The sequence below is a fragment of the Aspergillus pseudotamarii genome (genome assembly GCF_009193445.1).
Source record: "Aspergillus pseudotamarii strain CBS 117625 unplaced genomic scaffold BDV38scaffold_24, whole genome shotgun sequence".
Lineage (NCBI taxonomy): Eukaryota > Fungi > Ascomycota > Eurotiomycetes > Eurotiales > Aspergillaceae > Aspergillus > Aspergillus pseudotamarii.
The window spans coordinates 92,717-120,201 of NW_022475038.1; the positions used below are offsets into that span (position 1 = coordinate 92,717).

General features: G+C 47.9%; 6 protein-coding genes across 6 annotated transcripts; 1 reads left to right on the forward strand and 5 right to left on the reverse strand.

The window, feature by feature from the left end:
* Positions 1-416: 416 nt before the first annotated feature.
* Positions 417-1,180, reverse strand: BDV38DRAFT_282490 (uncharacterized protein; the record flags this gene model as incomplete). The annotated part of the gene is made up of 3 exons (XM_032059790.1): positions 417-602; positions 691-1,011; positions 1,070-1,180. The coding sequence occupies 3 exons, from the start codon at positions 1,178-1,180 to the stop codon at positions 417-419; spliced, it is 618 nt and encodes a 205-aa protein (XP_031913943.1).
* An 836-nt stretch (positions 1,181-2,016) lies between these two features.
* On the reverse strand, positions 2,017-11,708 carry BDV38DRAFT_270914 (putative vacuolar morphogenesis protein AvaB; the record flags this gene model as incomplete). Its single annotated transcript, XM_032057228.1, has 11 exons — positions 2,017-2,046; positions 2,099-3,719; positions 3,750-3,817; positions 3,848-4,532; positions 5,799-6,269; positions 6,337-6,445; positions 6,501-9,049; positions 9,914-10,554; positions 10,612-11,198; positions 11,256-11,328; positions 11,667-11,708. 11 exons carry the CDS (start codon positions 11,706-11,708, stop codon positions 2,017-2,019), a joined length of 6,876 nt encoding a protein of 2,291 aa, XP_031913944.1.
* Positions 11,709-13,176: 1,468 nt separating this feature from the next.
* Positions 13,177-14,349, reverse strand: BDV38DRAFT_282495 (RNA-binding protein; the record flags this gene model as incomplete). The annotated part of the gene is made up of 4 exons (XM_032059791.1): positions 13,177-13,441; positions 13,504-13,896; positions 13,949-14,219; positions 14,310-14,349. The coding sequence occupies 4 exons, from the start codon at positions 14,347-14,349 to the stop codon at positions 13,177-13,179; spliced, it is 969 nt and encodes a 322-aa protein (XP_031913945.1).
* Positions 14,350-15,469: 1,120 nt separating this feature from the next.
* Positions 15,470-17,969, reverse strand: BDV38DRAFT_80650 (uncharacterized protein). The gene is made up of 4 exons (XM_032063958.1): positions 17,216-17,969; positions 16,381-17,138; positions 16,311-16,317; positions 15,470-16,240 (listed from the first exon to the last, which is right to left on the reverse strand). Exons 1-4 carry the CDS (start codon positions 17,634-17,636, stop codon positions 15,528-15,530), a joined length of 1,899 nt encoding a protein of 632 aa, XP_031913946.1. The 5' UTR covers positions 17,637-17,969; the 3' UTR covers positions 15,470-15,527.
* A 2,292-nt stretch (positions 17,970-20,261) lies between these two features.
* On the forward strand, positions 20,262-22,041 carry BDV38DRAFT_245785 (amidohydrolase family protein; the record flags this gene model as incomplete). The annotated part of the gene is made up of 2 exons (XM_032054468.1): positions 20,262-21,249; positions 21,326-22,041. The coding sequence occupies exons 1-2, from the start codon at positions 20,948-20,950 to the stop codon at positions 22,038-22,040; spliced, it is 1,017 nt and encodes a 338-aa protein (XP_031913947.1). The 5' UTR covers positions 20,262-20,947.
* Positions 22,042-22,398: 357 nt separating this feature from the next.
* BDV38DRAFT_282498 (uncharacterized protein) lies at positions 22,399-24,700 on the reverse strand (the record flags this gene model as incomplete). The annotated part of the gene is made up of 2 exons (XM_032059792.1): positions 22,399-22,912; positions 22,971-24,700. 2 exons carry the CDS (start codon positions 24,698-24,700, stop codon positions 22,399-22,401), a joined length of 2,244 nt encoding a protein of 747 aa, XP_031913948.1.
* Between the last annotated feature and the right edge of the window lie 2,785 nt (positions 24,701-27,485).

Sequence of the window (27,485 nt, forward strand, 5' to 3'; positions counted from 1 at the left end):
CAGATCGCATTTGGGGTGCATTTAGTTCAAGTTACCTCTAGCTAATCCACTGGAATCCCAGTCCCGAACACTTGAGCTCAGCCGAGTATGGACAAGGATGAGGGTGTAATCCGAACAGGATTTATTCCGATTGAATAACCTCGTACCAGATGTGCCCACCTGGACAGAACTCTCGTCAGCTGAAGAACTAAACCGGATTTTTTTTTTGGCCCTATCGTGGCTTATCGGTCGACTTTAAAATCAGCCAGAGTATGTGTTAGACTTGACTTCATGGAGCAGAGTTAGGTGCAGGATTCTACTGAAAATTCGCCATTCATCTTCAATTGTATCTAGCCCAAGTACCTACTTGCCATGCCATTTCCTACCTCAAATTTGCCTTCCACCTCCCATGGAAACCCAACAAACATCAAAGCCTCTCATTCCTCCTCCTTGACAGCATCGAGATGGTTATTGCTCTTAGCCAAATCTTTGAACTTCTTCTGCAAAGCAGCAACGGGATACTTCTTCCCACCATCAGTCTCAATAGCCTCCATAAGTCTAGACCACTTCTCCTGCTCAAACTTCTCCTCAATTCCCTTCTTCAAACGAAGAAGTCTCGCTTCCTACGCACAACTACCGTCAGCATATATCATCACCAAGTCCAGGAAAAGTAGTGAAAAAAAAAAAAAGAAAAAAAAAAGAAAAACATACATCTTCCCCAGTAAACTCCACAAAATTCGCTTTCATAGTCGTATACCTCATTCGAAGCGTACTAGTCCCCACCTTGATACCAGTCATCTTCATCCAAGACTCGTTAATCTCACCCCAGTTTTTGCCCTCTTCATCCCGCATCTGGATAATCATTCGATCGGATAATCCGGCCGCCTCGAAAGAGGTCGGGATGGGTCCGATGGTTTTCTTTGAGGGGCTGGACCCCGCTGCTGCCTTGGCCTTCTTGGGAGGTGAGGCTTTCTCACCGTTGGCAGCGGCGGATTTCTTGCCGCGCTTGGTGGGGGTACTTGTTGCTGCGGCCTGGAGATTTTGTTTAGTTCGTTGGTTAGCGGCTTGGTGGCCAGGGGAAAGGGCTTACTGAGGGGGACGGGACCGAAGGTTCAGCAGTATTGCCGTTGATGGGGGTGAATTCGAGCATGGTGCTCTCCTGGGAGGCGGGCGTGGGTGGAGTTGGAGGTGCTTGGTCCATTGTTGGCTGGCTGGCTGGCTGGATGGTTGGTAGGTAGATACGTGGATGGTGTGAGAGGTGAGCTGGGATTCGAGATATCGAGTTTTCGGTCGTGGATGGTAAGAGAGAGCAGCGTAGTAACACTGCGGCTGTTCAGGCTATGGATGTTGAAGTGATTAGAATATCAAGGTAGTCTGATGAGATGAAGGGACTAGTGATTAGAGGAGCACGGTGAAATAAAGGAGGTCCTAATCGATTCGCTAGAAAAACAAGTGTTGCTGGGTCACTAAGATTCTCTGATCAGTGAATGTGTTGAGACTTGACGATTACACTGCCAGTATTGGTGAAAGATTGTAGAGGATTAGAAGGCCTGAAGCTTCGATTATATCCAGGTGGGGACACAATAAATTGTTCTACGGCACTCTCTCTTTAAAACTAAAGCAGAGAAGTCAGATCGTTGAGTAATGTTATCCGTAGGCTAAGGAACGGATTGGCACGTAAAGAGCTGGGCTAGATGCAAATCAAAGGGATATAGCTGGACAGCCGTGTAAGCTCCTTGGAAAATAATCGCGGGTTACCAGACAATATCACGTTCGGATACCTTACTGAGTCGTAGAATGGCAATGCTACTGGAAATGCTGCTGCCTGATGCATATGCGAATTGATTCAGAACAGACCCCGTAGCCCATGTGGTAAAAAGGAAGAGAGGAAAAATGAAAGGAAAACCAATACCCAACAGACTCCCAAGGATATCGTAGAACATCCCACTTTGACAATCACGCCGAAGGTATCTATGTGCGCCAGAAAAAATCAAGACAAGCTGATAAATGCACAAAGTAGACCATTTCAAAGAACACTCATTTCCCGATGCCCATCTCGCATAATATCTGAATCGCCGTTCCTATCTATCATGGAATCATCGCTCTCGGTCCGCGTAACCATCGCCGGTCGAATCTTGGCTCCAACAAATCCTCGTCGGTCTCGTCCGGTGCGGCCACGGCCGAGCCAGTTGTGCTTAAGCGCTTTGCTCAGGAGCTCGATTTTCTCTTGCGGTTTGCCGCCCGTCTGCACACTGGCTAAAACACTAACGCATTGAAGCATCCGACCAACAGTCTCCGTGATGAGATGAGACGTATCGGGAGTATGAGACGACCGATGGATGATGGTCGGCCGCTGTGTCGGGGACGAAAAAGATTGGAAAATGAGCTGGTCAGGGTTGGAGGAAGTGTTGGAAGCAGCGCGGCTGCGGTTGCAGCTCATAGAATCTGAAGAGTAACTGGCTGCAGCATTGAGGAGGGTGGAAGACTGAGAATTGTAGCTGCCAAAACCGGCATCCAGCGAGGCAGCCGTTGCAGGCCGGCCACTGCTACTGCTGCTCTTTGTCGTTACACTGAGGGCAGAATTGCCCAGGTTGATGCTTTCAAGACTCAAACGGGAAAATGTAGCCTTAAGGCCGTCGTAGCGATAAAGAATGACCTTATCGCGGAAAGCTATCAGCACAAGGTTGCGGACTTCCAGCTCACACCCGGGATAGTCCCCATTCAAGGCGGCAGCCCAAAACTCGCGGGCCTCTCGGAGGTTCATCACAGTCCCGCAACCCCTGAACTCAAGGTCCAAAGGTAAGAAGACAGCCTGTATGAACGGAAGAATTGTGCCAAAGACAAGCATCCATATCTGCACCAGATGAGGGACCAGCTTCTCATCGGGTATGCCATTTAATGTATGATTCAAGGATGCAAATCCGGTTTCAAGTAGCTCCCGTAGATCATCAACAATGGCGGATGGTGTGCGCTTTTGCACACAGCGCTGGATGTGAATCAACACTAGCTTGTTGAGATCTTCAATAGATATACGGACGTCTTCCCCATCGAAAATCACCAACAGCTTAGCCTTCAGGAAATCCCACGCATCCTCCGGTGACATGTTGTTCAGGCCAAAGCCCTGTAAGGTCTCTCGAAGAGCAGCCTCCGTGAGACCTCCGGCCGAGCCAATTGATGATGGCCCCGCAAATACAGTCGATGCACCAGCGCCTGTTGGGCCAGCCATCCATTCATGCTGCTCCGACTCCGCCATCGCCTTCTCCTTCTCCTTTTCTTCCTTTTTCTTTTCCCGTAATGCTCGGCCACCGTGAAGGATATCCAACCCACTCACCGATTTGCCAAACGTAGTCGACGTTGGACCCGGAGAAGCAGGTGTAAACGAGTATAGTGATTGGGGAGCGTTCGGGTCGGACGGTTTGGAGTTACTGGAAGCAGAAGATAGCGGTAGATTGTAATGATCATCCCGGTCCTTCAGTTTCAACTTTTGCCGCGACAAGAAATGATGCTTATGGGCCTTTTCCTTATCCTTCTCTTTCTCACTGGACGGAGGCTTATCGGCGGGTACCACCGTACTCGCAGAAGCATTGGATAGGTTATACATTGAGGAATTGTTGGATGGGAACGTTTCAGCTAAGCTTGTCGTAGATGCACTGACAATGCGTGACAGTCCAGCACCGGAGAAGCCCATTTTGCTGGGCGATGGGAGCCCCCTATCTTTTGGTATTCCGTCTTTATCCCGGCTGATCCCAATATGCTTCGGCTTCGAAAACAGTTTCATCTTCGATTTCTCTCCTTTATGTTTGTGCTCCTTTTCCGGCGGCGCTTCCAGCCCGGGAGGCTGCAGCCCGGCGTGTCGTGGAAACGCCACATTGGCCGCCGTGGTCGCCACACCGGAATGGCCATTCTGATATGTTTGTCCGGATGATCCACTGGACCCAGGAGGTGGTAGAGAAGGGGCCGGCAGCAGCGGAGGAGGGGAAATACTATCTCCCCTGGTTCTCGACCCGTCGTCCGCGGTATAAACAATGGTCTGAGGCCGTTTGGGCAGTTGTTGCGTGGTACTACCCTGTTGCTGCTGCTGTTGCTGCATCGCAGTCTGGGCTGCGATTCTCGAGGCCGAAATGGTCGAGTCCGATGCGGACGCCGTAGGAAGGGAGGGTTCAAAAAACCCCTGTGAGTGATGTCGAGACCGATGTTTCATCATCAGATCGGGCGGATGCGCCCGACCTGTCGGTTTCCTACTCGATATCTCATTCTGTGGCATGAAGGAAGCGGGAGGCCGAGAGTGTGTAGGCGAAGGACCGTTCTGGCTACTCACGGTGGCGGTGGTAATCGATGAGGTCCGCGGCGGCCGGGGGGACGACGTCCCACTGGGAGGTTGATAAAATGGGTTTTGGACGGCGGAGATGGTTGTCACATTGGAGGTCACTGAAGAGGCGTCACTTCCAGAGGAGCCTGGACGTTCCAATTCACTATCGAAGGATGGTCGAGTGGGATTTGGCGGTCGGGCCGAGGAGCGCTCAGGTGAAATCGGCGAGCGCAACATTGTTTCGCTGTTGGTCGTTCAGGCAGTGTGTAATTTATACGTAACGGGGGACAACAAATGAGAGCGAGTCAGACGGAGTTATTGGGACACCATAGCCACATTCCCCATGTCCCGTTGTCATGGGTTGTGGTTGTTGTGATTTGTTTACCCAGATCCTGGCGCTGAATCTAATACGTAGATTAATTCAGCCGCCTAGAGAAGGATCAGCAGCCGTGAGAGATGACGGAGAACTATAAGCGTACATAAGTGTCCATTTGTCGTCGATCTTTGCTTGACTCCGCCGCGCACAATCTGAAATGAAACCAACACCGCCTTCCCATAATTCAGGCGCCCCGCCGACTATTACTTCATGAATAAAACTAACCCTCAACCAACATATTCCCCTCCATGTCCGCTACAATCAACTCAGACGATCAGCACGATTCAAAACGACTAAAGACTTCCCCCACTAACGAGACATCCAGCAATACCGACATTATGGTGGCTGGCACTTCCTCCACCCAATCCAATCGCCTGCGTGCGGTCTACTCTGCCCCTCAGTCGACGCAGATTTTTGAGCACTCCATCTCCTCGCCGTTGCCCTCCACCGATTCATCTCCAGAAAATGTAACCACCAAGGTGGCTTATTTGTCCGAACTCAGAAAATTAGTGCCGAACTTGCAGAATGATATCAATGTGTTCCTGACCGAACGGATGGAGGAGGATAAAAAGCTCGCCGAAGCCCAGGGACGCCAGATCTCAGAGCAAGAACGCAAAGAGGAGGAGAACTACGGAGAGGAGGTTGTTGAGGAGGATGCCTGAAAGTTTAACTAGTCCATGACCGAAGTCATGATGACTTCCATTCGATACTTTCGTTGGAATCATGCCAAGGAGACGGGCTATATTACAAGTGATGAGGACTCGAAAGTACCAAGTAAAGATATATAACGGATCCTTGGATAACATCGCTATCCTGGGTATCAAAGAGCAGGACTCATTCGCCACTCCATTGCGATAACATGCATTGATAATGAAATGTGCAGAGACTATGATGGGAAGTGGGAAAGGACCAGGAGGAGAAGGAAAAAAGGAAGAAAATAAAAAGACAGCAGCAACTGAATGTGGAAGTCTCAAATGTTCAACGCATAATTACCACAGAGGCCAACCTGATTCTATTTGCAAGAAACTTCATGAAGCAGCAGATGCACGATTGGCGCAGCCAAGGTGGACAACAGTATTACTATGGGCAAGTCAGTGAGAGAACGAAGATACAAATACTGCATGGAAAACATACTCAGGGAACACATTAATCACACTGCCACCGATACGCTTGTGACAGATGCCACATACCCTTTCCTCGGTGATGGTGACATGTCTCATTCTGCATGATTTTCCGTCGGTCCCTTCGCCGACCATGAGCTGCGCTTCTGTCTTGAAGTTCTGAGCTTTCTGCAAGCTGGACACAATCCGACTTTCGTTCAACGCTGAGGTGGCTGCCCGCATACGGCCCTTGAAATAAAAGTCAAGTTCTTTAACAGGCAGTGACTCGGGGATCAGCTCTAACGCTGAACTAGGTGGAAGACGAGATCCATGCTTTGCCAGTATCTCCAGCGCAGGCCCATACCGGCGCTCGTACCCATGAGGCGGGGTGAGATACAGCGACAGTAGCGTCAGATGTATAGATGGTTTGTCATCGGAGTCAAGCACCGATAAAGGTGCGGCTTCGGCATTTATATCCTCTGTCTTATGGAAATGGTTACAGTACCTGCAGAAAGTATATTAGAGCAGCCCATCCAAGAACGTAAATAACGCGTGCGGTTCACTGAACATACTCTTCTGCCTTGGCATAATCCTCCAATTTGAATACATAGATTTCCAGGGCCTGCCTGTGCTGGCCCATTTTACTGAAGACAATGGCTCTTGCTTCAAAGAATTCTGGATCTATTACATGGTTAGTTGGGCGGATAATCAAAGGTGTAGGACGGGTAGTCGGTACCATCGCGATCAAGGCTGTCAAGTATCTTAGCTGGCGAATACTGAGAGCTTGACCTCAACATTTCCAAGAATTTGTTTCTCCATACAATGCGTTCCTCATCGTTAGGGAATGCCCAGTTGTCAGATCCGTTTTTCTTTAACCGATTCATGTAGAAAGTGAGGAGCTTTTGGTGTAAATCCGGAGTCATGTCGTTCAACTCTCCAATTGCATGTTCGAGATATCGAACAGCCAAATTCGGGTCAATGCCCTGCAGGAACTCGAGAACTCGGTGCCGGGGTAGTGTCTCTGCATTTTCCGTGTCTGCTAGAAAAACCTCCATACCAAGATTGGGGTCTTCCCGCACGGGCCATTCAGCGAATTCAAGGATGAGATCAATTCGATCTGGTGCCAAGTTTTGCAGGTAGGCAACTGTTCGCTTGGGACCATGAAGCTGCGGCGCTGTTTCAGTCTCAGACTCAGCTTGACCGAATCTTTGTAGGAGCTCTAGGGCTTGACGATGCATCTTCTTTCCGTATAGGAAATCAATCAAGTCATTGTAGCGGCCAGTTTCTTCCAGTTTTTCCATGACAACCTCCGGGTCGCAGAAGTTGGCTATACGGAAGAGTGAGCCAGCGAGAGCAGGAGTTGCGTACATGCAAACCCGGAAGAAGGTCGTATCGACGAGCCTAGCTTCCTCCCGCAGCTTTTCAGCGAATTCGTGGTCACGGATGTCCTCGGTTACATCGAGCAATTTCATCACCGAATCAGTGAACTCCTCGCTTGCTGCATCAGAGGGCGAGTCGATCATCTTGAGTGATCCGTCAGGGTTCAAGAACCGCTGGAACCTCCTCCGTACATCGGCCAGATACTTCTGTAATTCGCGAACAGCAGTTAAGAGGTCTTTTCCGTGCAGAGGTTTCTCGTTTCGAGCTTCTTCTGTGGTTTTGCCGCGGATGCTGCCAGCATCGCTCCAATCATCTGTACGAGTTCGAAGGAGAGACCTCACCGAGGGCGCATGGTTGAGTGTCTTTGAAGCAGGACCATTCTCCGTATTAGCACCGTCCAGCTGAACTTGACCATCATTTAACTTTGACGGATCATCTGTGGTGCTCTCCTCAGACTCCTCCTCTTCGTCAATTGACGACAGATCACCAGCAATGACTTTAGGGTATAATCGGATAACAGTCTCTGGGGGAGCCGAGATCTCGGTGAACAAATCCATTGAGTCGCGGTATTTGCGCAAGGTAAAAAGCCCTTGGGCCTTTTCCATTTTGATTGTCCGTAGTCGACCTTTCTTGTCACTGAGCAAGGCATCCTCTAACATGCTAGTAAGACTGATCGCTTCGTCCAAATACCCCTTTTCCACAAGGGTATCTATTTGCGTATCGTAGCTCAGGGCCTCCATCCTCCATATGGTGCGGTCACTACCAACTAGAAAACCCTTGCCTGCATGTGCCAAACTAATATTTGGTTGTGGAAAGTGTAAGATGTTCGCAGATGGCAGAGCCACCGACTGCAACAATGACTGTGTTTCCGGGTTCCTAACTTCCATTACACCCTTTGAAGGGTCATGAAGCGCGAGGAGGAAAGGGTAAGAGTACCCGATATTTGCCGGAGCATGACTCCACGGGATCTGTCTGCGTCCCAGGGAGTTGCCGTTGATATCGATGAAATGGGTGTTGATGTCCTTCGCTAACAATATCTGCCCCTCGCTAAGCCGTGTCGCCAGTGGCTTCGGAGCTGCACCGCCAATTCCGATATAACTCATGCTAGCAACCCCGACGCCGGCTAGACGACTCGTCTCCTGACCCCCGAGACCTCCAATGCTTCCCGGTCCGGCCAATTCGGTCACCATCGAACTCTCGATATCCACCATTACAAAATTCGAGCCGAGTCCAGCCACAAGTTTTGTCCCGGAAACCCATGTGAGTGTTTTGATCCCACTGACCAGTGTCATCTCAGCTGCATCACTGTCCAGCTCCATATCGCGCCATGACCACAGCAATATTTTTCTCTTCACCGCAACCGCAAGACGAGATACAATGGACGGAACTCCGGTTTCGGGATCGTTCACGATATTTGAAGTCACGGTAAACGTGGTTGCTCCTTTTGTTTTGGTAAGCTGTTCTTGGAATTCGTAGGTTTGCAGGTCATGAATCGAAATGTATCCGCCCGAGAGCGAGATGAGAAGCTTAGCCTCCTTGATCAGAGCCAGCTGCTCAATCTTGTATCTCGAGAACTTCTCCAATTCTCGAAGTAAATCAGTCTGTTTTGGCTTGGCGACGGACTCCGTCGTCCCAGGCCGGCCACTATCCCCGTTCTTGAGTGTACCTCCACCGCCCTGTTCTTCATGGCTATGGTTGTTGCTGTCATCGTGGTTTTGTTCGTCCGGGACAACCTCGTTTACTCTGTATATCCGTAAGCTCCCATTGTTTAGTCCGACAAGGAGTCGGTCGCCGTAGGCGAGCACCGACTCAATCCTAGACTTGTCTCGGGGCTTGAGCTCGACGAGAGGCCGAGCTGTGAACGCGGATAACATGGCTTGGCAGCGAGCTTCCGTGGTCGCGCCTCTTCACTTGAGGAGCGGGATAAAGTCATGTCCAGCCAGAGTTAATCATGGGAAGTTAATGAAGCGGAGACGCATGCTGCGATTGCTCCCCTGTTGCAGCTTTTCTCTGGTATCGGCAAGCACTGCTTCCCGTTGTCGCCAAGCGTGTGACACTACTAGTATATGGGACCTCCTCCTGACGGCTCCTTTCCGCCTCATGTGACACAACTAAATGGTCTCGCCGCCCTTCGTCCCAGCCAATGACGTTGTAGCGCATGTCGCATGGACTCTAGTCCGCCGGGTGCTCTAGTAGCTTTGCTTTGCAATCTACTTTGTATACTGGAGGATTTTCTTAACATTTATTATTGCTCTTACCATCTATTAGCCATGTAATGGTCTTCTCGATCAAGGGAAACATAACAAAGGCAAATAACAATAATAAATATGGACAGAGAATTCTATATTTTTTGATTCACCGGATAAGACGCTCAAATGTTGAAGTGCAATGGGTCCTAGTCTCCACCTGCCAGCTGTTCTTGCATACAGCGTCACTCCATAATCATACGGTCTTGCCCACAGAGAGAATGGATCTTAAGGCTGTGTTAATGTAAATGCGAAGATATTGGAATCAAATAAGTAATGCCAGCCACTCTATATGTGTGACTGGGAGCCGATCGAGACCTGTTAAAAGCATGGGATTATATGGAAGAAAAGGTATATAACAAGTTGAGAAAATAATGTATGCAAGGCGTTCTGGTACTCCAGATGTCTTGAGGAGCGGTGGACAAGATGGAAGGCACAGCCCGAACGGAAGCAAAACAATCGAACACGGTTCGAAGCCAAAACGTGTGCTAAGAACCTAATTGGTTATGTACTAGCATGTCACGCTTTGATTTCTGTAGGGTAATCTTGATGCTTTGCAGATGTGCCTTTAGCACGCCAGGTAGACACGGCTGGGATGTCGGCTTTGAAACGCTGCTCATCGGTGCCGTAGGCGCGAGGAGTAAGCTTGATCAAAGTATGTAGAGGAACCTCCATCCACGGGCTCTGCTCCTGGGGGGTATTTAGGAAATAGGCATAGATACACCGCAGCACAGCCTGGTGAGTGACAATGATGACATTCTCACTGCGTTCCAGTTCCATGATGATAGGTTCAAGACGAATGACAACATCGCGGTACGATTCGCCGCCTCGGTAGCGGTAGTTGTACTTGTCCTCGTCACGCGCTGCAAAGTCCTCTGGGTACTTTTCAGCGATTTGTTCATACGTCAGGCCATCGCACACTCCTGAATCAAGTTCATCGAGGGCTTTCCATTCCAGCTTCTCGTATCCAGTTTCCGCGGCGAGGTGTCGAGCTGTCTGGATTGTTCGTCGGAGAGTAGATGTCCAAATGACGATTTTAGTGTTGGGTGGCACCCCCGACTTTTTCAGCAGACCAGGAAGTGCCCGAGCATAAGCCTCGCCACGGGGCGAGATGTTGGAATCCCCACCAATTTTTCCTGTAAGATTATATTCTGATTCTCCATGCTACCGTGAGTTAGAAAGTGTCTCTTTTAATACTTGACTTATTCTGTGTCAACTTACACGAGAGAGCCAGATCGACCGGGGTTTGATGTGGAGATTCTGGATATAATAAACCAACCGACTAGATAGATAGTCTTTAATCTGGTTTATGATCACTGTCGACCCGACATTGATGAGTTTTACGTAGGTGTAATGCTTCTCATTATCGTCAATAGTCTCGTACACCTTTTCGTAATTGCGAATTCGATTGCGGAAATCCAAAGCAGCAGCCTCAGGGTCCTGCCCTTTGTAATCTGGCGAGGTGGTCTTGACTTCGAGGATGTTATTCATTATAAGGTCTTCTTCATCGCATATTGACTCAACGAATAATGTTTCAACGTTGGCAGCATGGCAGCTTTCGTAGATCCAACTTCGCCGAGATTTAGTCGAATTGGTAGCATCTAATATAGCCACAACCCCTTTTCCAGAGCTGAACCATTGAAGCATATCTGACATGGCAGCTTCCGCAGCGGCCTTTCTCATTTTCTCTCCCTCGGAGTTGTGAGGGTCAAAGAAAGTAGCACTTGGTTGCGGTGTATTACTTCGGCGATAGGTGCCCACGTTAAATACACGAGCAGGTATGCCAACCCAGGCAAGATACCGCATTGCTAGCTTGTGTATTAGCACCTAGCACATGAAAGGGTTACGCCCAGGGAATCACATACCCTTTCCAGCTATGAGACTTTTGCCTCTGGCTGGAAGGCCAACCATAACGACACAAATTTTAGTGTCATCTGCCTAGTTTGATAGTGAGTACGTGTATTGCATGTATCAAAACTTCCTCGAGAGAAGTATATTGGGGCAGTAATTAGGGTGATAAACGCAGCCGACAGCGGATGAACTCCATGACGCCATGAGCTCACCATCTAGTTTTTGAAAGACATTGTTGCCAAAACAGAAACACATGGCCACAGTGGAAAGAAAAGGAGAGGAAAATATAAAAGTCGAGCACCAAGTCGAATATTCAACTTTTGTTTGATAACATAGAATGAAGAATGACAGGCATGAATTCAAAAATAGTGAAAGAGCGGAAATGCGACCAACAAGTATCGTTCAAGCATCGGGGAACAACTTACACTGGCAAAGTAGCTCTTGGTCTGACCTCTTCTCACAGACATGCTGGGCAACAAATCGGGATGGATTTTTTCAAATCAGGATATGCAACACGGGGACAAGAGAAAGACGAATTCAAGCCTCGGCCACTGTTTGTCCGACGGGACTGAAAGCCGGAGAAGAGGAAAGTTAGGCTGAAGTGGAATAGCGTTCAGGACAAAGAAATAGGGACTTTTAGTCTTTCCCCAAGATTAACTTTTCCCTGGCTCTTAATTTTTTTAATCTTTCAAGTATCTGCACTATCACTGTTCAATGACTGGACAGATCCGGCTGTCGTGCTTCGCAAGGGACGATTAGAGTAGTGAATGTAAATTAATCAAGAGATCTGGTTGGATCCCATGGAGGCCCAATTGTTGATGCGGTGAAGGAGTGAAAGTAAAGGGGATCAGCACAGACGTCATGCCGTGGGGCAAAAAGTCACCACAACTTCTGCTAGTCTAGCTAAAGGAGAGCTGAACTTGCCAGTGGTGAAATGGTTCCAAATTGTTGGAAATACTTCAAGAAAAATAAAAAGAAATTAAAAACAAAAATTCAAAAAACCTACACGCTTTTTATGAGGGATGACGAAGACCCGGTACCTCCAAAAAACGCACCACGTGACCCTCCGATACGTTTTTCGTCGGGTAAAGTCGCAGCCCCCGGTTCTGGAAGCCGGAAAGACCTTCCAGGCTTCTACTGGGTCCCTCCCGATCTAATCTTGGAACACACCGTCTAGATCATCATCGGAATCATACTCCAGATTTGGCTGCATGTAATCCAGGGGTATACTACTACTACTAAGTATATCCTGACAAAAACTGGAATTGCACCGATTGGATCACAAGAGGTCATGGGTTGCCTTGTGGGACTGGAACATCATCCGGTCAAGGTTCAGGATGTCAATAATAGATCCATCCATATCATCAGCCCATCGGTTGAATCACCTATTCAGGGAAAAGCAGACCCTCACACACCCGACGGTTACATTGACTAGTGGGAAGTTAAATGAACAGGTCTAGACACTAGAGAAATCACAGTCACATTGGAACTTCATTGACATGATCTATCCCATTTTACCCCTTTTGTCGTCAATCATCATTGAAATCCACTTTTCCTTTTCCATATTTTTCCTTCTTTCTGCCCTAGCCGCTCTTGCCTTGGTCATCCATGTGGAGAGATAGGTTTGAAAAAACTATAGCCAAGCGTTGACCGGCGTCAAGCGTGTCCATTTTGCCTTCCATACAAGGCCGAGGCGTGCATGTCTTTTTGAGCACACAATGATGCTCTGTGCTGCTGTAGGAAGGAGTTGTTTGACGTCAAGATAGAACGAAGTTGGAAGGGCCTGTTCTGACAAGAATATAGAAAAGTCCATCCTGCTCAAAGTGATAAAGCGCCAAACTCCAGTTTTGCCTTTGCCGTTTTTTTGATTCTGAGCGCCAAGTTTATGCAATTATATTCTAGCCAACAAAGCATGAATGACTATTCGGGGTTAGATTAAACAGTAACGGAGACATCGCCGGTAGCTGGGGTTTCGTCTCCTCGCGCAGAAGGCCACTTGTTCTTCCGATCTTCAGAGTTGGTCTCTCCGCGAGCCCTCTGCACTCGGATAGGGGCCCCCCAAGGACCCTCCTGCCCATTCAAGGCGTTCATGGCCGACTGTGCCTCTTCAACGCTGCCGAAGTCGACGAACAAGTAGTAGTGGTCACCGGGATCGAAGCGCTTCGCGGGGTGGGGAGTGAACAGCTTGCTAATGTTCTCACTAGGAGTCAATCATGTCAGTATCATCAGGCGACCTAGCTTTCCAGGGAAGAAAAAGCATACAGCTTGTAGTCCTTGAAGAATTTTGTGATATTGCTAGAAATTTCTTCTTGATCGGTCAACCGGGGAAGACCACCAACATAGAGCCGACGGCTGGAATCGCTGTTGGTCCTGGGAAAGGTAGGAGCGTCGTTGCGGCGCCACCGGTCCATAGTGAAAAGCGATGTCTTACTATCAGAGCGAGGAGATCCGTCTGCCCGCTGCTGTTGCTGTTGCTGGGAGCGCTCGCTAGAAGACTTGACCACACCCGGCTTAATTTTAACCGGACGGCCAAGCATGTCGCGACCATCCAATTCGTTCATGGCCTTCTCTGCCAACTCCTTTGATTCAAGGTCGACGAAGCAATATGAAGGGTTACGGCCAGTGAACGGGTCAATGGCAATGTCGATCCGCTCGCTATGAAGCACTCAGTCTTGACCCATCTTTATACAGTTATTCTCACTCATACATTGGAAACTCGGCCGCCGTGAACAGCGCTTGCACATCCTCCGACTTGGCAGTGTAGGGCATGTTGCCCACGTATAAACGGCGTCCTTCGGAAATAGCCTGAGGGACATGAGGGCTGGGTCTGCTGAATGCGATTCTTGAAGTATTGGTCTTCGGACCGGGGGACCCCGCGCTTTGCGCACTGGGGCTCTCCTCGCCCTTCATACGCCAGTTTGGGGAATGGAAGGCACGGCCTGTCGTTCTGACTCCATTCTGGAAAGACTTAACGGGAGCTAGGGACTCATTAGTGATTCATGGAACATTGTCTTCATTGTTGGATCCAGCCCCAAATGAGCAGCCCCAAGGTACTTTCTCCTACACACTTTGTTGCTGCGGGACAGGACTCTCAGGAGCGTCGACCATTTTGATATATGTATTATTGGATAGTAATATAAATAGGGTATGTAAAAATCGACCTGAACCGCGAGCAGAAAAAAAGGTTAGCACATTAATGCGGCACAAAATTTACATATTTCCGGAAAAGACAATGATGAGCACAATGGTCAAGACGGATATCTTACCGTTGGATACGTACAGTGAAACGAAATAAAAGCTATGCAATTAAAAGAAAGAAAAGAAGATCTCGTAGGCCCAACAGTCCAAAAAAAAAAAAAATCTCGCACAGGCGAAAGCCGGTATAGAACAAAAATCACAAGCAAGTGCTGATGCCTACTTCGAAAAATTGCGGATTTACTTTTTTTTTTGGCTTCCGCGGAAGGCCCGCGTTACAAACTACGCAAACTATGCAAACCGCTTATCATGCTTCCTCCGTCTGGTTGGTCCATTAGCGAAGGGGCGCTAAAAACTGCATATAAATTCTTGTGCTATCGTCGGTTTGTTTTTCATCCTTTCCCTTTGTATCACACCTTTCTCGCGGCTTCCCCCCCTGGCGATGAACACTGCCAGAGGACATTTCAACTGCCGACCCGGTTATATCTGGTCGTTATGGACTGTCTGTTCGGGCAATAATGCGTGACCAATTATGATAGACTGATGCGTCTATTCGAGCTCATGCTTATTGTGCCTTTGGCGTGATATTCGGATTTGGAAGGGGAAATTTTTTTTCTTTGTCACTCATCCGACGGATTGAATCGCGTAATGGAATAGTTTACTATGTTTTTGTTTTTTTTTTTTCTTTTGTCACAATACTTCGGATGATGAAGCAAGATTTCACTCACAGACCTGTTCCGAGTATAATCCATGCGGATCAATAATCGTACCAACTGCTGTCTGACGAAGTTCCCCTCAATACCCCATGCTGTTCATAGTCATATTCCTATTAAAACGAATCAATCAAAAACAAACTTATTTTTGTCCAAAAAAGCGCGCATCTATTAAGCAACTTAGCCAACTTAGTCTAATCTTCGGACCACCCTGGTCTCGTCACGCGACGGATACTGTAGGCATATTAAGGCTCCAGATATAGATGGTATCATAGTTATCCAGCAGCGAAATTGTGAAGGTACAATACATGTCATACCGCATCTCAAGCATGTGAACATAACAAATCGTACACTATATACATACTATCCTCCATCTGCTCACAGAGTGTTGTAACTAGCTTCTGGTGGGACGTTAAATGCATCTTCACGCTCATACAAGACCTCCGGCCGCACGTTCTGGCGTAAGATATATCTTTGGAAGAAATAAGGGATTTGCCGAAGTCCGTACGCAGCATGAAAAGTGGTGGAAACGGAGAAAACTTGATCTAACTCTTCCAGTGTTTTTCCCTTAGTCTCGGGCATCAACAAGAGTATCAGCCACCAACCCACAATGTTCCAGCCTGCGTACCAACTGAATGCTCCTTGCGGGGTAAACGCGCTGCGAAGAGATGGCCATGTAACGGCAAGAGTAAAATTGAATAACCAGGTTGTCGCAGTAGCGAGTGCCATGCCATACGAACGTATGTAGAGCGGGTAGGCTTCGGCTGAATAGGTGAATGGCACAGGGCCCTCTCCTACAGAATAAACAATGCCGAAGAGATATAAACCCAGAGCAATACATGCTAGTCGCGCAGAGCTGTGAGTTTCTTGTGGAATCCAGAAACTGAAGCCGGTGAAGAACATGGAAAGTGCCATGAGAGGAAATGTGGTAAGTAGCAAGTTGCGACGACCAAAAGTGTCAATGGTGTACACTGCTGGGATGGCAAAGAGCCAGTTAATCAGACCCCAGCCTAGGGATGCCGTCAAAGCATTTCGCTGATTTGTTGCTTCCAGGAAGATCTCGGAAGAATAGTAGGCTATTACGTTGACCCCTAAATAGAGACAGAGTAAGTACCTAGCAAAACCTGACCATGTTGGATTCATTAAGTTTATGCCACATACCACAGAACTATATCATGATCAGCGTACTCATCACCGTAAAAGTATAGGTCATATGAAATTGGGAACACACCTGTTGGAGAAACATGACCAACTCAGATGCAACCAAGGCACGCCGATTGCGGGGAACGGTTATCATCTCGAGTGCTTTATTCTGGCCAAGTTTCATTCCATTCTCGGCCTCCAGCAATGTGTGCATGTAGAAGAGGTCACGGGCAGCTTGGATCTTGTGAAACCGCAGGCTACACATTGATCGATACGCTTTATCGTGGCACTTCCGCGACATATACCAACGAGGTGATTCTGGACAGGTAAAAACAAAACAACAAACCAAGATGGCTGGAAGCATCGCTGAGCCCAGCATGAGGCGCCAGTTTAGGCCTGTGATCCCTGTTGGATCTCGCACTTCATAAAAGACAAGGTCCGCAGCATAGCCAAACATGATGCCGAACGCAGTCCACATCTGCCACTGCATTACCAAAGCACCGCGAATGACAGGAGGGGCTGTTTCGGCGGCATATATTGGGACTGTCGCAGATTTGGGGCCGATACCAAAGCCTAACACAAATCTGGCAATAAACATATGCCACCAGGTGTTCACAAACCCTTGCCAAAGGCAGGCAAGTGCAGAAAAGCAGCAAGTGATGAAAATAGTCCCCCGGCGGCCAAACCAAGCATTGAATGGCACTGTCAGCCAGCAACCAATGAGAGCACAGCACAAATAAGGAGCAGAATTAACCAAACCGACCAGCCAATTAGACCTAGAGTCATCGTTTCCAATTCCGAATTGATGTTTATAAAAGATTTGGGCGCCATTGACAACAGTCTCATCTAAGATGCCGGTTCGATGTCAGCTTACTGCACTTCAACATAGGTATAGATAGAAAGTAGGTATATTATTAACGTACCCATTCCTTGTACGGCCGCAGCCAGGGAGCATAGAGCGATGACTAGGTACATTGTCCAGGGCTGGGACCAACGATTGGAGAACTCCTTCTGTAGAACTTCTATTTCATCGGGCCTCAGGTCGGGGACATGATTGAATTTCTCCGGTACTTGGGCCAGAACAGCACCTATTCCAAAAGCACGAATATCTTCTTCATCCCCTATGTGGTGTGTAACAGCGAAGTTGATACCTTTTCTGCGCAGTTCCTCATAGGAATACCCCGCCAGTGGATTGGCCAGTTTAGCATTGATGTTGCGCCTTGCACGCTCTGCGGCGGTCCCTAAGATGCGCCGTGGCATGGCGTTCTCGTTTCTTTCCACATGCTCGGTATCGTCGTTGTGTTGAGGGTCTGCAAAAGGCCCCATATCCTCTTTCCCAAACATTGTGTGTGCATGTGACCGACACCGCTATGTACGTATCCTGCGATTGGAACGGTGTCAAACAAAACTAAAGGAACAATTGCTTCAACTTGAAGATACCGCGAAGGGAATGACTGAACAGCGTTAGAAATAGGCGCAGAGACTGCAATATGAACAGCAACGACAGAACGGACAATTTTGGAATCGGAAATGGTATAGTCGATAAAAATAACCGTGGGTAGGGCAGCGGTTGCTCAGGTGCACCGGAAGCCAACAAAGAACCAGCAGCCACTATCAAGTCTAAGAGTTTTGAAAGTCCATGGAATATAGCCGAGGTCCCATCTGGTTTACAACAAACTCCACAGACCGGTCACCCACGTGGAGAGAGGTAGTTTAAATTCTGATTTCAAGGATGAGGAGACAGATATACAGTGAGTGGATCAGATAAGTAAAAAACGGAGCCGCAATAGGTTTTTGGAGATGCTGCAGCGGCTTTGTGGGTATTTGAAGGTGCCCAGTTAGTATGGGATACTTCCGCTGGCATGAGGCAATACCCTCACTGAGGCAGAGTGATTCAGTGGCCGTGGTGGTTGGACCTCTGTCGACGATTGTCTTTTCTAGGCTCATGCTATCGGAGGCTGACTCGGATTTTGCTTTGTTTGCGTGGAGCCTGGGAGCCTGTGTGCCCGAATGTCAGCCCTTGTTGATTGGAGTAGCCTGTCTGGAATGGCTTGTGTTGAAAAAGCGGGAAAAGCAGACAAAGAAGGCAGTGAACTTTGCATTCGGCCCAATAATGGCCATCTTAGGGGAACTTTAAGAGGTTGGCAAATCTGGGGTCGGCCTATACGAGTGGCTGCTTGGCATAATCTGATCTGTGTGACTGAGGGAAGTTATTCGCATTGGGTCTTCATGCTGCGGACTAGACCGCGCCTTGTACAAGGTGGACTTAGGAAGGGGAGGTCATTTTTGAAGGTCGGACGCCCCTTCCAATAATGATTGTACTGATAATGAAACTGTGGGAGGATAGTATACAAAGACATGTAACTTCCGTGGCTTAGGTTAAAGAAGAAAAGCAAACTTAACAGTCGCTAAGTTAACCACAATCCTGGGATTAGCCTTACTTTACTACAAGTAGTACCACATACTGATTTGGGCAGATCACGAGGCTGATTGGATAATCTGCACCATTCTCTCTTTTTTTTTTTTTTTTTTTTTTCTCTGTTTTTGTTTCTCCCCAAGTATTCACATCTTTGCTTGGGAAAGATGTTCCATGGTTAAACATTCACTGTCTATTCTAGAGCAATTATCCCTTAGTGTTCGGTAAAAGAAAATCTAAAACAAACAGTAAAGTGGTACTGCCAGCGCAGCAGTATCGTCCAAATGGCCTTCCACTTATGTTCTGACCCGTCAGTAGAGGTCATGTGCGCTCAGCCTCACTGATCGTCACCGGATATAGAAGGCTGAGTGAGATAGGTATGGCTCAAAATGCGGAGGACATTGGGAATGTTACAAAACGCCTAGAGAATCACGCCGGTTTTACTAAGATTGATTTACTTTTGTGCCTCTACTACTAAGACCAACTACGGTATTAGAGTCGATCTACCAATTTTTTTCTGACATCAGCTTGTTGGTTGCCCCATCTGACCCGCTTTACGCGATCAGCTATCATCTTGTGAGAATATCATATTCCTGTCAGTCGAAATCATCGGAGTAACAATGGTCTTAGTCACGTTGATGCGCTCATAGCTGAGTGTGTTTTCCCCGATGGCTTTTCTGGCACGATCTACTCAGAATGATCGTCTTTCAAGCGTGACAATGAGTTCACTTTAGTGATCCAGAATGCCAAAGCTTGTTGATCACCGGAGCCCAGCTTTTGGAGCGCTAGAGGGAAGATAATCCAAGTGATTCTTGCCCATTATATAGCAAGCTGTGCTGCAACATCACCACGATTGATCTCATTTTAGCCCGCTAAACCTATCTCACCCGCATAGCCCCGCTGCCATACTACTTTATAGTGCGAATTGTTCGATGCTTATAAGGTTAGCTACAAAGGCCTGGGTGTTTCAGGGATTATCCCTGTGTCTGTTAAATATTACTTTAGCATGCCACAAAGCTAGTAGACAACAAGCATCATGCCGTTGAGATGTCAGTGGCTCCGTAAGCCGTTGGGAACGGCAGATAATAGCAGAACATGTCCCTTATAGCTTCCCGCTTTCACACTCGCAATTACCGACATCAAGGTATGTACAAATCAAGTGGTGGTACATTAAATAACTCACAGGCAAGCCTTGATTTCTTTATTTTATCAAGGGTGTACAAGCAATCCGAAGACCACTTATGTCCTTCAGCCTTCGCGGTAAGCCCGAGTCGTCTGTATCTACTCTGTTATGTGTATAAACTACACAAAGTATATACCCAGCCTTGTCCGTCTATTAAAAGAGAAAAGAAAAAGGAGGAAATTTCCGGGTACGAATGACCCTAAGACAGAGTATCTTACAGTCAACTGCTCACAAATACCCAATATTCTAATTCCGAATCGCTTCCTAATGATCTGCGCCTACTATGAAACCCGGCAAAACCCCCCGTCGGTTGTACAGACCCATACTAATAATTTGCGGGGTAAGACCGTCGGCTACGGCACCTTCGAGCGTCCCGCGCACGTCGGATACTGCACCTCTTATACAATCCACTGTTAACCACTTCATACTAGGATTAACAATCAGGTCTGCTTCCGATATGCGGGGCGAAGGCTTCCGTTCGGATGCAACTTTCACAAAGCAGCGGCAACTAAGCTAACTAATATCTTTGAAGCTAACTATCTATCATGGAACCCAGCAGGGAAGATCTGCTAGCAGTATTTGCAATTTCCAGCAACTTTAGAGAATTGAAACAATGCTTCCTTGATGACCACCTCCCAGTTTTATCAATTTACTAACATATCAACGAAAGGAACAATCCAGAGCTCGTTTCCGATTAGACTTAGCCAGATATACTACGAAGCTCATGGCGCACCCAACCATCCCAGAACCCACTTTCCCCACACTCAGCAGCAACCGTCGGTAGTAAGAACGAGGATGGGCAAAGTTCCATGCAACCAAACGTATTCCCTACACCTGCGTTTCCCATCGGAAGTGCGGTACACATCCGCCATGACCCGTCCGTTCAAATGATATAAAGCTGTTGCATTCTACCGGTTCATCTCTCATTATCTACACGCCCCCTCCATCTTCTTGTACAATATCCTACATACAATCCCCCATCCCCTCCCCTCTCGCAGCATACTCCACCTCTAGCATACCTGATCCCCAAACCGAGTCCAACAACAACAACCAACAATGCTTGGTAAGATCGCCCTTGAGGAAGCCTTCGCGCTTCCCCGCTTCGAAGAAAAGACACGCTGGTGGGCAAGTCTATTTTCCACGGACGCCGAAACCCACGTCAAAGAAATCACCGACATCAACAAGATCCGCATCGAGCACGCAGACAAGCATGGCGTCGGCTACCAAATCCTCTCATACACAGCCCCCGGTGTACAGGACATCTGGGACCCCGTCGAAGCCCAAGCGCTCGCCGTCGAGATCAATGACTACATCGCCGAACAAGTGCGCGTGAACCCCGACCGATTCGGCGCTTTCGCGTAAGTCTCCATACCTTCCCACCCTCATTTTTTTTTTTAAAAAAAAGGCATACTTCAATACTAACCAGCAACATAGCACACTATCAATGCACAACCCCAAGGAAGCAGCCGATGAACTCCGCCGCTGTGTCGAGAAATACGGCTTCAAAGGCGCCCTGGTAAACGATACCCAACGCGCCGGCCCAGACGGAGACGACATGATCTTCTACGACAACGCAGAATGGGATATCTTCTGGCAAACCTGCACAGAGCTCGACGTACCCTTCTACATGCACCCGCGTAACCCGACGGGCACAATCTACGAGAAGCTCTGGGCTGACCGCAAATGGCTCGTGGGTCCGCCTCTTAGCTTCGCGCATGGTGTCAGTCTACACGTTCTCGGAATGGTCACGAATGGTGTCTTCGACCGTCATCCCAAGCTGCAGATTATCATGGGTCACTTGGGTGAACATGTTCCTTTCGATATGTGGCGGATTAACCATTGGTTCGAGGATCGAAAGAAGTTGTTGGGTCTTGCGGAGACGTGTAAGAAGACGATTCGCGATTACTTTGCTGAGAATATCTGGATTACTACCTCTGGGCACTTTTCCACGACTACCCTGAACTTCTGTATGGCGGAGGTTGGGTCCGATCGGATTTTGTTCTCGATTGATTATCCATTTGAGACTTTCTCTGATGCTTGTGAGTGGTTTGATAATGCGGAGCTCAATGGGACGGATCGGTTGAAGATTGGAAGGGAAAATGCGAAGAAGTTGTTCAAGCTGGGTTCTTACAAGGATAGCTCGGCTTAGGTTGTTGGATGATAATGTTGTTATGAATGTATTCCATTTCAATTCCTAGTAATTCATGTCTCATTGCAAAGGGTATTCGCTTAGATATGACTAGATTCCATGGATTATCCCGTCCGCCATGCTGGTCCCATCCATCCCTCCGATTTGTCGGTCATTGTTCTCCCACGTTAGTTAGACCCGTAGACCTCTTTTTTTTGTCTCTACCCTTTCTTTTCTCTTCTCTTCTTTTATTCTGGTCTTTGTTGCTCTCCACACGCTGAAAGGAGATCATTGAAAAGAGTAGTAGAAAGAGAAGCCAAAGGAAAACGGCAAGCCTGAGCGTAAATTTTCGCCAGCAAATGCATGCTCATCAATCCTACTAAACTGGAATACGAGAGTCAACGTGCCACTGTCTAAAGTCCTGTCTCTGCCCAGGCAAATGTATCTGAGCCCTGAACTCAGCCATCGCACGAGCCTGGGCCCGGGCCAACTCCTGCTCCTGCGCCTCAGCACAAGCCCTCTCCTCTGCCTCCATCCAAAGCTTATCCAATTCCATATTCCTCTGGATTTCACACTGTCGCTGGTACTCATCCCATTCTTCCTCCCAGATCTCATACGAACGAGGCAGTCGCTCCATGATTGGATCGACGAAGCGGCCTTTAAGGTCGAGGTTGATGGTGATAATTTCGTTGTAGTTCTCGATGGTGCGGTTCAGAACGTCCCAGCCTGCGATTAAGAGGCGGGTGAGATTGTCTCGCTCGACGTGAAGCCCGTCTTCTAGGAGAACCTGTCGATTGCGGATATTGAGAAAATCGCTGTACACGTACGCGTCATACAAATCCTGGAAGACGGTTAAGAGGTGTTTTTCGAGCGGCCGTGGCTTTCGGAGGTTTCTACAGTCGTCGTTAGTTCAGGAAACGGCAAGGGTAATAGCTAGAAGAAGTGCCTTACCCGATGATAACCCGAGCCGTCTGTCTAAAACGCTGATAAACGTCGAGGACCTGATCTTTTGCGATTTGTATAATCCAATGGAGAACCTGTTGCGAGATGCTAAGCTCACTCTCGAGCTTTTTGTCAAGCCAAGCAAGGTATTGGACCATCGGAATCGCCAATTCTTGGACCTCTCCGACAATGGGAGCAGAGAGAAATTCTTTGGTGCGAGTACCGTCGGGCTTCACGTCACGACGGAAAAGGATCCACTCCATACGGAGGATAATGTTAGTTATGGCAGTAAAACGTCTCTGAATTTCATCCTTCATGTGGTCTGCGCGGAGTATGATCTTCATCTCTTCGAGGGTGTTGAGCTTCCGCTCTTCGGCTTCATGAAGGCGACGCTGTATCTGTGGATTAGGAGCAGGTCTTGGGGTAGCGCCAGGTAGAGGCCTTCCCGTTCCGATAGGAGGCTGAAAATTCGGGGTGGGAGGCACACTTGGCATAGTCATTTCATCAATGGAGAGTGTCCTCCTAGGCATCTGGCTGCTACAAATGCTTCCAGAGAGTGGCATGGAGCCCTGCTGTGAAGTGAAGAAAGCCTGACTCGCGTTATGACTGCCAACGCTCCCAGACAGGGTAGGTTGAGAGGAGTGGAAGCTCAGCCCGTAGTATTGGTTGTTCTTATCATTGCAAATCCTGGTATCACAAGTATCAGGGACGATATGCGACATAGGTATAACTGGAGATGGTTGGCTTAGAGCCCTGTCCGACAGGTCATTACTAGCAGAAGAGGATGATATGGAAGGGATATGTCTGGCTTGGATATCGGCTCTCTCCTCCACCATGAATTGAGGCGTAATGGTGGATGTGCGGGCTGCTCCAGAAGCAACATCTCGAACAGAAACATCATTGTATACGGTGGATGTTAGATTTGAAGCCTTGTTGGAATGGGCGCTAGTGTCTTTCAGGGAGATCCAGGCCTGAGAAGCAGAAGTCATTGATGTGCCCTTGTCGGAGTTGGAATGGACAGGTGTGACAGGTGAGATTTGAGGAACAGAGGTTAGTGCAGTATTGGACTGGGTGTGTCCAGTCGTGTCACTATGGAGAGTTGAGTGTGATGCGAGAGGAATGTTGGGCTTAGCTAGTCTAGGGTGACTGTCAGTTGTAACAGGACAGCCAACGTGAGTTGCAAGAGGGGAGACCGTAGCAGGGATACCGGTATCAAGCTCTCTTATCCGCACGGACTCTTCGAACACTTTTGCAATAGCGTTGTTATATGCTTCCTCGTGGTCCTTATCAATGACCGCTATGTTCTGCTCGCATGACTCGTAGTAGTCTGGGAATGGCTCGGTGCTTGAAAGATCTAGTCCAGAATCGACAAGGGGTGGGGTAACTGGGAGATTGGGACTGCCGTGAATGCTTCTTCTACGACTTGTGTTGCTAGACGATGAGCTCAGCGGGCGATCTTGATCTTCGCCAGAGCCGGACTGCTCATGGAGATCCAATGGGGTATGCGTTGCATCCCCAAGCATAGAGGCAATCCTCTCTTCGTCATAATGTGGAATTTCAACCCGAGAGTCTGTATACTTGATTCTTGGTGAGGTCTTGCTCTTCAAGAAACTAGAAGTGAAAGTATGTAGGCTGGAGAGACTCTTTTTAGCATTCGCCAGTTTCTGTTGGTCCTCCATCCGAGGAGACCAGCGACGCTTCTTGGTGAGAGCGATCTGAGGGCTCATAATATCAAACATTGTCGAAGAATCACTGGTTACGGAGCTGGACCTGATAGATGAGGTTCAGAAAGGAGTAGAGAGAAGTCTGATACTCAAAATTATCAAAGCGTGGTAGATTTGCATAGGTATTGAACGATTGAAGAGGCTGGTTGTGGGAGCCATCGAGAAACACAATATAAGATACAGGAATAAATAGAGTGTTTTTTCGATGTTGAAGACCCATCCTGACTGCACACTCATTCACAGGATAGTAGACCCACGTAGAGTGTTATTCACTTTATGGTGAGCTGCGTCCAAGTGTTTGGGAGTTTGCCGAAGTCTGCAGTGAATATCTTTCTGGAACCCTGGTTAGGCAAGTATCTTCTTCGGCAACTTCCGAACTACTGGTAGCAGAGTTGTTGTTTCTCGATTTATGTAAGAATACTGGGTAACGGAGAGGAGTTACAATCCATCGATATCATCAAGTAAATTTCACCTTGTGCATATCCAGCACCATGAAGAACAAAAGCCGGACAAAGTTCAAAGGTTGGCTGTGTTTTTCGCTGTGGCATCGGTAACATTTAGATTCCAACGAAAGAATTATCTATGCCTGAGTGAAAGATGAGCACTAACCGGACCATCCGGTTCTTCAAGAGGATAATATAGTTCGGACATTTCCCGAATTGAGACATGCTAGAGAAAGAGCGTGTATTGTGAATATTCTATCAAGTCTCTTTGTGAATACAATGGCTAGGCCACCTTGTCTGCACCTAGGCTGCCCTTACTGGACCGGGGTTTCGAGACCGTGGACTTTGTACAGATATATTTGTAAGAACGCTACATCCACCGCAGACAATAGAACAATGATGAGCAATTTGGAAAACACAAGCCAAGGAAACTTTGTCTCCTAGGCCCAGATGTAGTATTGAGCAGCTTGCCAACAAGGGAACGCTGAGTACTCAATCTAGCACGGTGATTTTATCTATCAACGGCAAATTGAGGACTTACTCTTGAGAGATATGTAGTCCTAAACGAAGCCAACACAGTCGATATGGTATGCTGAGGGAATAAATGGAGGTGTCTGAGATGGGCAGATATGGCGTCTAAACCCCCCATTGGTTTGAAAAGGCGTGATAAGCTTGATCCGCTGTATTTGGATCAGTGCCAGGATCAATCTGCACAAACTATTTTGCACCCTAGCGCGATGGCAGCTGCTTAATGAATGGCTTCAGATCTTTCAGCATAAGGCGAAGGCCAAGGCGGATGACCGACGGGGTGGCGAGACAGAAGAACGGTTTAATGGGACAGCTTGCAAAAGCGTTAGGCTAAATCAAGCCGTCAACCAAAATCCTATCCTTCCTGTAATAGTCTCTTGGTCATCCAACGACTACAGCCCATATCAGCATATGGCATTGATTACCGGAATCAAGTTGATTATTTCCGTATTCTATGACGGCTTAATAGAAACCGTGCAGGATTCCAGTGGATTCGAGTTTGAAACATCAGCAGTGTGTCGAATCAATATCCCGGTAATATTAGAGCCTCTTTAACATTGTAGTAGAAGGCGCATTGTCTCGACCGGCGTATCATTCCCGCAGAAGTCCATAAGCGATTCGGCCGGAGAGATTTTTAATTCCGGTTCACAACCAAATCATCCGGACTTAGTACGGTTCACTAGACGTTGACATGGATGATGGAACTGCTGTTGAGAAGGTCCAGAATCTGTCCATTAGGAGAAAACAACCACTCATGTTTAACAGGCCAAATCCAGCCCCTTCATCACGCCTCTGTCCATAACCAATATCGGTACTAGTACCACTTAATAATTGTTTAGTTGCTGTTCTGATGATACCTGCAGTCTCACTTATCTAGGAAGTTCCTCCGTAATAGCGCTGTGTTATATTAAGTTAAGTTAGGTTTTGTCACAGTCAGGGTCCGCTAAAACCTTACTAGAACCAATCAACCGCCAAACACACGGGCCGGGTCTACTATCGAGTCTGGGCATCTTTTGTCAACGGAACCTTGACTCTGGTGTAATTTCGGGGTGGAGATCGGAAGAATGATCCTTGGATTTGATGGCGCGGCGATCAATTCGATGAGGCAATTTTAAGCCTATTGCAGTCTTCGGATCCTAGACATTCTGCCGAGCCACTTTGCTGAGACTATTCCTGACGGGTCGGGACTTCACCGGTGGATGAATTACTCGGTATGCCGATTCTGAATAATACCTTAATAATGTAAATTTGATCCACTTTTGAATTCTTCTCCCACAGATATGTGCGCTAAACATTATTTGGGCTTAACTCGAACGTCCCTGACAGTAGTGTGTATTGCATCGTGCTCACTATCGATTGCAGAAGCACACCCTGAGTATGAGAACGTGTCAACTCTACTACTAACCAGGTAAAGGGAGAGAAAGGGACATCTAGGAGTGGAAGATTATGCTGGAATGGATAACTTGCTATTTGGTTTTCGTATGTAGTAATAACCCTTTCGCTACTGGAGAGCACGACACACAAGGATAATTCCGCGAAGGGACCATCAATTCGATCTTATCAGATCAGACAGAAATGCCTACCAGTTGCGGCAGAATTCCGCATAGTAGCATTCGATTCATGGACCCACTAACAGAAGCTGATAAATCCGTTTCTGCCGAAACATTACCATGCTTAGAAGTTGCTTATAGATCAGTTGCTTCATTTACTAGAGGGGGGCAGGATTTGCAGAGGACTTCGCTATGATGCGATTCATTCACCGAGCCGATAGTGCCCAGCAGTAAGGTGAATGGAACCCTTCGAATTAGCCTGAAATCTAAAACACCATG